Genomic DNA, 12,312 nt, shown 5'->3' on the forward strand with positions numbered 1-12,312 from the left:
ATTATTTTTAGTCTTATATCTATATAAAAAAAAAATAAATTCATAACCGAATAAAACAATACATAAATATTTAGCTAACTTATTTTTAAATACTTAAAAAAAATTTTTTAAATTTAAAAAAAAAAAATTAAATATGATTATTACTTTGACATGTAGGTATTTCATGTTTTTTACTACTTTTATATTAATTTGCTCTTGGACAATGTATGTGAGATTCATGGTATAAAACCTTTTAGTTGAATTTTGAAGCACTTATGCTTATCCATTCGCTCTGAATTTTGCATACAGGTTTTCTCCTGATGACAACACATTTTAGCAACATTTTCATGTTGCTATGATGCCCCTAAGTTACTAAGTGAAAAAAATGCCCCTTGAGCTTATGCAACCTTGTTTACTTGCATATTTTCTTAGTGAAAGATATCCTAGCCTGTTTCAGTAATACGTTTAAAATACATAGTTTTATCAAAACGTAGGGCACAACCAACTGTAGCTAAATCATAACATGATATTATTTTTATAAACAAGTGAGATATATATATTAGGGTATACGGTTGCTACTAGAAATTCTGCACAGTAGCAATTGAAGTTTTGGGAAAATTTAGTACTTTTTAACTGGATCTGAATTTTTGGATGAAAATTGTAATTATCTCGAAAACGGTCGATCCTAGCACTCTGAAAAATGTTTTCAATCACACTCCATCTGTTCCTAGTGGTACCTGTTGGATGATAATATTTTCAAGTGCCCCTGGGGCACTGTTCAGAAACTGGGGAGGGGATGAGATGGGGTGCCACTGTAATATCTTGGCAACCGCTCATCTGATTTTCACGATTCAAAAGGCGTATGTATCAGCAGGGTGAGCACTAACTGTTTAATGCATTGGGTACACTCTTGATCGACTGGATATTGGTTATCCGGTAATTAAATTGTTTAACCCTATGTTTTGATTCCACTCATCCACTGTAAAATGTACTGCTAAATACACTCAAACCTGTGCGCCAGCACAGTTGTAAAGTATAAACTTATCAAGACTAAAAAGTACAAAATAAAAAGTATATAAAAAACCACTCTTAAATTAAACGCACTAAAAGGTAAAAATAAATTTTAGGATGGTTTCTCAGAATGGATTTGAAAACAAGCTTTGATGGTGATATGTAAGATTATGTGAAGGTCATAGCTTCAAATTAAAAATTTGATGTTTTTGCCAATTTTTTCTTATGTGTGATGAATGGCCTAAAGAGTGGGGTGCAAGCACCCCCAATTCACTTTAAAAACATTTTGTAGTTCATCTGAGAATGATAATCAGCTGAGGAAGATTTTGCTTTCCATACTGTGAAGCAGTTGGGAATGAATTGCATTTCACTACTGACATAAATAATTATTATCCCTTCTCCTTTTGAAATTGGCACAGTAAAACACTCAGGTGCATTTGAAGATTACCAACAGAAATGTTGGCAATGAGAACTTAAAATAAGTCACATCGATTTAGATGATTCGCACTTTCAAGAATTGAAACTCAAAGAATGCTATAATCGGACCATAACCTTACTCTTTGGATACACACAATTAACTGAACAAATTTTAATTGCAAATATAGTATAAATTAGAACAGAATCATTTACAAAAACAAGCTAGTTTCTGAATGAATGAGGAACGGTTTGTATAAATAGAGATTTAACGTTTCATTTAAATGTTTAGAATGACACATCATTTGGTTATTAATTACACAAACCTGAGTAAAGAGGTTTTTCTTATGTATGACTCATAGCCTAGATGAATTTGTAAAAACATGTATGTTTGTTATATAATTGTATTATATAGTACTGTTAGCTAGTAAGTAACAGATGTTTTTAATGCATAGTAATTGTAATTTACCAACTCAATCAACGATGTCAACCAGATTCATGAGCTGATCACCAGACAGTATGGTGGTTTTAATCTGTTTGTGATTTACAGTTATTTTGTCAAGTGTGTTGTATTAGTAAATAAATATGCTAAGGACGTACATAAATGATAAGGATAACTTCTGTTACGTGTATGGGGATTTGATGTTTAAACAACAACAAAGTTTGACTCCACTAGTTAAAAAATGTTATGAACTATATTTCTGTTGTAAAGTTTGGGATCAAGATAAAAACAAGTCTTCTCACATTTGCTGTTTGACTTGTGTGTCTGTCTGACTGATCAGGTTGGGGGTAATCTGCTATTGAATTTTGCCATACTGATAGTTTGGCATGAACTGCAAGACCATTTGTCAGATTTTATTCCTGAATTACAAAAATAAAAGATATAAATAGTGAATCCAGACACAGTGTAGTAACTGAATTTACTACTTGCTATAAGGCCAGTACTTCATGGCCTTGAAAAGTTGTCACATTTTGCACAGTGGCAAAAAATGTTCTTCTGTGTCATTATCTTATGCAGCTAACATAACATGAAAATTGTATTATAAAATATTCTGTATAAGTACTTTATACTGTATGTTGCAATTTAACATTTATTGCATTATTAACGAGTTTGCAGCTTAGCTACAATAACTTTGTTGCTTTTAGTGTGAATGGGCAGCAGGGACAAGACAAATCTTTATATTGGGTAAGAATGGCCAAAGTTGAAGTACTTGCACCAAGACAGAAAAATGTTGTCTTGCCCAACTGCTTAACTTGAAAATGATTCTTCTTCCTCCACTCCATATAAAATTAGGGATTTTCAAAGACGTTGTTAAGGCAGTGGGTAAAAAAAATGCTGGATTTTTTTTTGTGAAAGAAAGATTTCCGTGTGTTATTGGCGATAAAATCAAAGAAGGAATTTTTGTGGATATCCAAATAAGAACTTAGATTAAAGATGGATAATTTGAAGAACAGTTAAACCAAGTTGAAAAGTCGTGAAGGCTATTTAAAAGTGTTGTGTAAAACTTTTAGGAAATCATAAATCCCACAACTACCATGACATTTGGGTGAATTATTAATTATAAAATATATGGAGTAATATGCCCTAAAGACTAATTTCTCGGTTTCACGCTTGAATTTCTTTCCAAACAGTCTTGGTGCTATCAGTGTCTTGCAAGGTGAACGCTTCCACTAGCAAATCTCAGTTATGGAAAACAGGTACCATCGACAGTAATTTGCAAGAATGCTTGCTTATTTTTGGATGTTAAAGAGGGGTGTTCCAGATGCCAACACAAATGGAAAACAATTATCACATTTTAGATAAGTTTAATATTGTCTTGCATCATGTAAACTCTTTCATTTCTTCAGAGTTTACCTATATATCACAAAAAAGCAGTTGGTGATGGAGAAAACCTATTTACGTATTTTAATTCAGCGTGAAAACTTCTATTAGGATCACATATTTGTTCCTTGTGCTAAAAAAAACCTTTAATTTAGCTCCTCAGTGTTATTAATAAATTTTATATTAAAATGTGAACTTTAATTAAAATATCTCCTTGTTAGTGAATCATACTACGGGTTAACTTTAAGGATTCTAGATTCCCGTTAGACAAAAGAGGTAAAAGGGAAACTGGAGGATCTTCTGTTTTATTTTTTTTAATAATTAGTAATTAAAATTTAATCTTACTAGCTATTTATCAATAAAGGGTGTTCACCATTATAATGGTGAACTATAATCAGTTCACCATATATTTAATGTATATTAAGTACATTAAATTTATTTAATATGAATTAAATATATTTAATTTAATACAAATTTACAAATTTATTACATTTAAATTAATTTTTTGTTTGCAGTAAAATTATTAAAATCTTGAAAATCTTGTTGCAAACGAAATAAATTATTTGAGTGTAAATTATAATTTATAAGTTATTCCGATATAAATTATTAAATTTTTTAACAAAATAAATTTTGAATTTTAAAAACTTGAATTTTTGTAAAAGAATTATATAAGAGTCTTTGTTCTATTTGAGTACTATAGTCACATTTTAATGTAAAATATTATACATGTAAATTTCTGTTTGGGTCAAAGTATAAAAATTCACTAATTTCATGGGTCATTAAAATATAAACCAGAAATTTACTGCATGGACTGAGAAAGAGCAGTGAATGTGGTGGGAAGCTGTAAGTAGTTAGTTGGATACATGTGGAGGGGAGCAACTAGTCAGCCATGCCTACATCACTGGCCAGCCATAGATCACATTTCCACGTCAGTAGCAGAATGTCGGAGTAGGATGTGTCTGTTGTACAATGAATTTCTAATCTGATTTCTCACCAGCAAAATATAAAATCCTCTGAAATTTTAACCCAACTCCAGATACTGTTCAGAGATGTTACCTATCGAAAACCCAACTGTTTGATTGGCCAAAAAAATTTCAAAATGGCAATGATGCAATTGCAATGGAGAATGTGATTCACCAATGTCATATGTAGACTATCATCAATGATGACAACATTTGGGCCATTTGTGACTTGTGGAAGGTAACTGCCACTGAAGTTGCATCAGGGGTGGGCATAAGTGTTGGTAGGGTACGTATAATGTTATCAGACACTCTTAGATACAGCAAAGTGTTGGCAAGATGGATCTCACGTCTTCTCACTGAGGCACAGAGAAATGTCCTGAAAGTCATTTGTCAGCGGTTTCTGAATCACTTTTAGGAACAAGTAGAGGATTTTTTGGACTGCATTGTAACTCAACAAAATGTTAGTCCATCACTATACCTCGGAAAGCAAGAAAACAAGCATGGAGTGGCTGAGGGGGAACCGATGAAGGCCAAGAAACGCTTGTTAGCTGGAAAAGTTCTGGCAACTGTGTCTGGGACTCAAAAGGTATGCTGTTGATTGATTTGTTGCTTCAATGAAGAACAGTAAATGTGACATACTAATGGTAGTTGTTGGATGATGTCAGTGCTGCTTATTGCAACAAATGACACCAGCAACCGAATTATTACAGCCTCTTCCACGACAACACACAGCCACTTACAGCAGCTTAGACTCACAGTAAACTTGCTAATTTCATTGGACACGTATTAGTACCCAGTATAGTCTAGACTTGTCACTGCATAATCCAAATGTTAGGTTTGCTGAAAAAAGCTTTAGGAGGGGAAAGATTTGAAAAGAATGCCGCAGTCGAGCTTTATGTGGGCAGTTGGTTGTTGAGGCTGCCATCTTGTTTTTATGATGAGAGTATCAGGAAGCTACCTATCCGGTAGAGAAAAAATATCTCTGTTGAAGGAAATTATGAAGAAAAATAGGTAATTTATTTGTAATTTGATATATTAACAATAAAGCTATGTAAACAAATTTTGGTTTATATTTAAATGACTCTCATACCAAAAAATTAAATAAGAGATTGATAAATTAGTTAAAATTTGTAAGTCAACTTTGTAAATTTTTGAAAACTTGTTAAATTATACTGTTATTATTATTGCGCACAGGTAAATAGCAAATGATTATTATTTTATAATTTTGCTAAATCTTCACAATCATTTTCAAAAAATATTTGCTCAAGGCATTAGTTCTCAATTACCCTAAACAACAGTTCCATTATTTATACTATAATGGCAGAAAAAAGATTCAAGTAAATTTTATAATGTTGTTATATCAGTATATGGCCATATGTCAGTATTTAAATTTTTCATCAGTCAAAAAATTTTACCCCTTGTTTTTTTAATGACTCTCACCAACTGTGGAGAATTAAGATTGCTAGTAGCTTAGAAACGTGGGTAATGTCAGCCAGTTATTAGACCATTTTGGTAGGGGGTGCAAATTTCCAGATGTTGCCTGCCAATGTTGACTACTACCACCTTTTCTCCACCCATATGTTCTACACTAGAGCTTTACACTTACCCTAATTTTTATTTGTTTTTCTGTTTGTCTATTCAGTAATGCATTTGCAAAGAATCCTACTTTAACCTACTTCTTTTGTAGAATGGATAGTTTTACATTTTTTTGCAAAAAAGAATAAATATTTTACGCAATTTTTGTGTGTTTATTTGTTTAAACTTTAATGCATTATTTGTTTTTAGGAGCTGCATTAGCATTTAATTCCATGTATGCAATACTAAGAAGAAATGCAAATATTGTTACGGTCTTCTGGTTGGAAATGCTGTATTGTTATACTAAAAGTCTGACACTTTCTGTAAATAATAAACATGGAAAAGAAGCATTGACTCATATTTGTAGAGTATTAGTGGAAAAAGCAGAATTATTTAATAAGGTAACATCATTTTAAATTTGTATAAATTAGTGGATCCAGCAATTCTCGCAATTGCTAAATTTGACTGTATGAGTTAAATAAATTTTGTATTTTATATGACAAATTATAGCATAAAAATAATATAATGTATAATGTACACAATGTAAAATTTACACCTGGTAATGCATTGTGAATGGTGATGTCAATAACATTTACATCCACGCTTTTTGCAGTTAATATTCATGTTCACTTAACCATTGACCATTGATAATTTTTGTAATGTTGTATAATATCCAGAAGTACATATTGAATCAATTTTTTTTTAATGTGTGATACTACAAAAATCTAATGATAATTTAATGCACCCTGTCTATTCATAATTGCAATTTTGCCATTTTCTATATGTAATAATTGTTTTGCAAAACATTCTGCTGAAGAACAATTTGCAATTGAACACAGATTTGTGTTCAGTTTGTTGTTAATGTCAGTTTGTTAACGTGCCTCCACAAATTTGATTTTAAATACTCATTAAGTTCATTAGCTGGTTGAATGTGGTATAACAGGTAATGTCTTGACGAAAATCCCCTGTAATAATATGTGCACCACCAAGCACAAAATGCATAAAATGGCTGTTCGTTTCCAAGTAAATTTTGAACATATGGTTGCCATTATCAATGAAAAACACTCCTAAATAATAACATGTAAACACTCCTGGGACAAATAATTATAATGTGATATTTTTACTGAAAAATGTTAAGTTTTTGAATTATTAGGGCACATACAAAACAAAGGTTGTTTTTTATTTATGTAGATTAACACTGGTCATCATAAAATTTGGAACTGAAAAGGAAGTAAGTCCATACAGTATTTTATATGCTGAATCTGAATATGTATTGTGAAACAACCCATCACACAACATTCTTAAGTTGCAGCCGCTTAAATTTATTTGTTCCATCATTTGTGGAACAAACAATACAAATAAGTTAGTACATCTGTATATTTGCTAATTTACTTGTGATTTATATTGTGATGGTTGCTGTAGACTTATATTTGATACATAACAGTCAAATGATGCCATTACATGTCAGTGAGTCAAGTAATGAGTAATTCATCATGGTGAAATTTTCTTCGGTATGAGTTCAGCTTTTGGTATGACTTGCTGTGTTCTTTGGTTTTGGTAGTGGTTTTATCATACACATATTATAAAGATTGTTTCATAAGTGACGTCATAAATTTAGTTAAAGATTTTTATTACTCTATTGAACATCAAGATTTATTAAGGTGTGTATGTGTGTGTATGCGCGCGCACGCGCGTGCGTTTTGCACTGTGTTTTATTACATTCCATGGTGAAACAATTTTATGAAGTATTTTAAGTAATTAAGTATTTATAAATGAAAACTTAATTATCTTAATAATTAAGTAAATATTTTTTTAATATTTCAATTTACTTACATTCATTAAAACATTTTGAATTTTACAATTTTATTTTATGTTTGCGAAGAATTCACCATAAAAGTCAACGAAAACCAGTATCGAATCTGCTGAAAAATGCTTACAAGCATTATTTTTACCATCTCTTGGGAGACAAAGATAAATCCTGGGCTCTAAATATAGCATGCATCAAGTGCTACGTTAAACTAACCCAGTGGTTAAAAGGAAATAAAGGGCATTTGCCTTTTGGCGTTTCTTGCCCTTGTTGGTCGACTGAGCTTCAGTGGTGGTGGCGGTCGTCGTCTCCTCCTTCAACGCTGCCTCTGTGTGTACGACGATACGTTGCAGCGCCGATTGCGGCGGGTGCAGCGGCAAGAATGTCGCCACCTCGGGTTCCTGACAGGATGTCGTCGTCGCTTGCCTGTATTACGTAGCATTCTTGAAGCTGATTGTCGGGCAGCTGCGTAGCGTCGTCATTGCTGCTGGACAGTATATGGTTCCTGTCTTCCCGGCTGGCCACGTACCTGTCTTCATCTTGATAGCTGGTGGCCTGGTCTCCGTGCTGTAACGTCTTGGTGGCGGCGGGTCGGTGCTGCTGTTGTTTTCTGGCTTTGATCAAGTCTCAATGGTTTGCATTTTATACAGAGTCTTATCGGTTAAAACGACTTTCTTGTCTGACAAACGGACGGCCAAATGCAACTGTCGTATGTGTTAGCGATTATGTCAGGCGACGGCGGCGGCCGTGGTATTTATAACGCGAAGAGAGGAGACGTAGAATGGGAGAGGTTTACAGAGAGGTAGAGGCCGTATAGGCAATCGTGTATCGGAGACTGTAACGACGGAGTAGAAACGAAGTCGCCATCAAACTTTGTATGCTTTCACAAGGCTACCATCCCCACCATCCGGTTCTAGCGAACTGGTCACTTGTTCGGATCTTTATCCTGAAAAGGAAAAGATCCAGCCTCGCACCGAACGACCAAACCGCACAGCCGTTAATGTATCGGAAGTTTGAAGCGAACGGGCAAATCTTTTGCCAAGGAAACTGACGGGTTTATAAACGGCGAGGCGTAGATAAAGTTGGAGTCGCAGCCACCTAATATTCAGATTTAAATCATTCGGCCGAAACCTATTGTTAAACACACACACACACACATACACATACATGTTAGGCTTTATAGTAAGCCGTTAGCTTCGTAACTGTAGATACAATTAATTGTAACAGCATGTGAAATTAATTATTACGGCTGTAAGGGAGTGAGGTGCGAGGCTGGATCTTTTCCCTTTTGGGATAAACATCCGAACAAGTGACCAGTTCGCTAGAATTGGGTGGTGGGGATGGTAGCCGTGTGAAAGCATATAATACATACGCGAATAATAAGTAAGTGTTCATGATGTTTTTTTATTTTGTTTAGGATAAATTTTAGTTTTATTGTTATATAAGCAAATTGCAAAAAATTACCAAAATTGTTTTTTAAATTAAAATAAATTTGGAAAAAAATTGAATTTATGAAAGATTAAGTTTGTAATCATTTAAAGTAATTTAAAAAAAACTATATTACATTATTAGCCAACCATTTTATTGAAAAGAGCAATAAATTTTGTACATATATCTCAAAATGTTTAGAAAATAATTCTTTACTACAGATTTTCTGATTGTATGTTTATCTTTCCTAATATATAACACAACCATTCTTTTACTCATTTTCTACAGTGAATGAATATTAAAAAAATTTGATAAAATATTATGCAAAACTAAATTAAACTTCAATTAAACTAAAATGTAAGTATTTACTTATCAAGTAAATTAATGACTAGTGATATTATATAGAAAATTTCTCTATAAATAAATAACACTGCAAGACTGGATATGCTATAAATACAACCAATAATGAAGTAAAATTAAATAGAAACTCAATTAAAATCAGTGAATGTAGTTGGGTAAGTTCATTACAAAAGACTTAATACCACAACTTAAAAATTATAATACATATTTAAAATGATAAGTTTATAAACAAAAGACTAAAAACAATTAATCTTAAATCATATATCATGTGTAATAGTCAATATAACACATAATCATCAACTTTTTATATTACTTTGTGAAACAGAACTGCGTTAAAATGATAATCATTTGAAAAAATATATAAAAATGATAAAGATACAATGAATCAAATTTGTATCTTTCTGACAGTTTTATTTTAAAAAGCAATTAATGTAAATTAATTTTCAAATTTCAATTTTATTTAATTTCTCAGATTTTCACTTAATTGGATCATTAGGCCTATCACTTAGACTCCAATATATTAGATCATAGGTTTAATGTAGAATGAAGTAAAATGTACAAAATTTAAAGGAAAAAAGGATTAATATACAGAGAAATAGAAGTTAATCTTACAAGAATTGATAACCAGATTTGAATAGAAAAAAAAACTATAGTCCCAAAAAGGAGTGAAACAATGCTTTGGATTTTAACTTTGAAGAACTTTGAAAAGGAATAAAAAAAAAATTATCAGAGCAGATGAAATATGAAAAATGTGAGCCTGAGGAGGAATTAAATATTAAAATATGGCAACATAATATAGTAAAGATTGTTGCAGAATTTTATTGTTTAGGAGAAAAAGAAATTACCTAAGGTGGACAAAGAAAGAATACTTTTGCCAGGGGCAGGTGATCTTTAAATCAGAAAAAGTTCTTGCTATTGGAAAAAATTATTAAAATGATTAGATGGCAATGAATCATATCCAGATGTAATGAAAAAATGTGATTTTTCTTTTGTCCAAAATTTTGAAGAAAAAAGTTGAAATTTGAAATGTGATATTACAGAAAGAAGTAATCAGTTTGGCTGTAACAAAGAATGAAATGAGTAATTTGGAGATGTACATGATTTAGAGCATGACCTTTGTATTACTGTTATGCAAAGTTAAAAAAGCAAATATGTAAATCAAAATTACAAATCTAAATCTTTATGATATTAATTAATAGTTATTTGTTAATACAGAATTGGTAAATGCATTTAGAATATTGTGCATGTGTTCGTATTTTTAGAAAAGTATGTATTCTTAATTTTTGTTATAATCATATAATCAGCAATTAATTTTATGAACATGTAATCAGTAATTTTATACATTTGATCTCTAAAAATTTATTTCTTCATGATGGTTTTAACATGTTTTATTATTTGGTTTTAACATTGATATTATCTTTTTTTATAGGAAAACAGCAGTCGCAGGAAGCCACCAGAATTTGAAGGTACTTTGTTAAAAGATGCAGTCAGTTGGTTGCTAACCCAGTGCAGTTCTATAAATGCTGATTGTCAGCAGAAGTGCATGGAATTGGTGAAATCAATTGCACCTTGTGTTGCTGGTATGTTGAATAACATTAGATTAGTTTGGTATGTTATTTAATTGTCTAAATGTTTTCCTTAGTTTCAATACTAACAACCATATAAAAAAAACCTATTATGTTTCCAAAAGCTTGATTTTAAATACAGTAGAAGCACGAAATACCATGGATTCTGATGTAATATGGGGGAAAATATGTCCCCCAATAAAAAAATCAGTGTTTTAAATAAAGTTTTTACTTTTGAAAGTTGAGTTAAAACAGTAAAAACTTTGCAGAGAGCAGTTCTGGAGTACAATTTTATAGTTGGATTATAGTTAAATGGGAGACTCACCCTCCCATCACAGTGTAGTTGACTGTGACCTTTGCATTCCAAAGGATTTTTCAGAAGTAATGAGACTTGGAAACAATAGTGCATTACTAACAAATTTGCACCTACCAGAAATTCTTAAAAACCTAGAGAGCTTGAAATGTGATTTTAGTAGGGATCACGCATTATGAGTGTAAAGTAGCCAGTTTGTCACAAAGCGGAAAGCATATTCAACAGGAAATAAACTAAAAATTATTTTAGGTTAAATTTTCATAATAGATAATTAAGATTTTTTTCTTGACAGGACATGTTTTTACTTTAACATACAACTTACTATACTTTTAATACAATGGCAATCCACTTTTTATGTATATATGAAATTTTGGTTTATTTTATTTCATTTTATACTATTTTAAATGAATAGTTGTAAAATTTTTACTCTTAATTATATGAATATTCCTAAGGATGGATGAAGGTCTGAAAGTGCTAGAATATATTTAAACATTTTATAATTGTTGGTAAGCTGAACTTTCATTATTTATATATGGAAATTATTGATCATGTAAAAAACAGGTAAACCAAAGAAAGTTTATCATGCGAGTATGGCGTCTCAGAAGAACAATTAAAAGGTGGATGAAAGAGGAAGATAAACTTAGATATTTTATGGACATAGTTGAAAGTGTAATTAGATTGCAGTGTAAAAACAAAATTAGGCAAAGATCTTGATGAGTGCTTAAACAGGTGGTTCTTAAAATGAAGTTAAGCAGTACCACTATCCATACTGGTCATCAGAGCTCAAGCTGTGAAGTTCTATAAAGATTTGCATTAGTCCAATGATTTTAATTTGTCTGATGGCTGGTTTTCATTGTGAAATCTCATCACGGTATAAGTCAAACCAGCATTCAGGTAGAAGGTCAGTCATGCAACAGTGAATCTGCAGAGGTTCTCTTCAAGTATTTAACAAGTTATGATCGATAACAATTTAAACAACCATCAAGGGTACAACTGCAATGAAAGTGATTGCTTCCTTCAAAAACTGTCATCAGCGGAAATTGTTGAGTTGCAGAATTCATGAGCATCCCAACCCC

General features: G+C 31.7%; 1 protein-coding gene across 1 annotated transcript in view; it reads left to right on the plus strand.

Annotated features, from left to right (window-relative positions):
* LOC142332775 (DNA-dependent protein kinase catalytic subunit-like) overlaps positions 1 to 12,312 on the plus strand; it is a 366,245-nt gene that overhangs the window by 114,592 nt on the left and 239,341 nt on the right. Inside the window, exons 19-20 of the mRNA XM_075379394.1 lie at positions 5,974 to 6,164; positions 10,788 to 10,938. Coding sequence (XP_075235509.1) covers positions 5,974 to 6,164; positions 10,788 to 10,938 — 342 coding nt within the window. The remainder of the gene's footprint in view (positions 1 to 5,973; positions 6,165 to 10,787; positions 10,939 to 12,312) is intronic.

This window comes from Lycorma delicatula, chromosome 1 (assembly GCF_047948215.1).
Source record: "Lycorma delicatula isolate Av1 chromosome 1, ASM4794821v1, whole genome shotgun sequence".
NCBI classification, from domain to species: domain Eukaryota; kingdom Metazoa; phylum Arthropoda; class Insecta; order Hemiptera; family Fulgoridae; genus Lycorma; species Lycorma delicatula.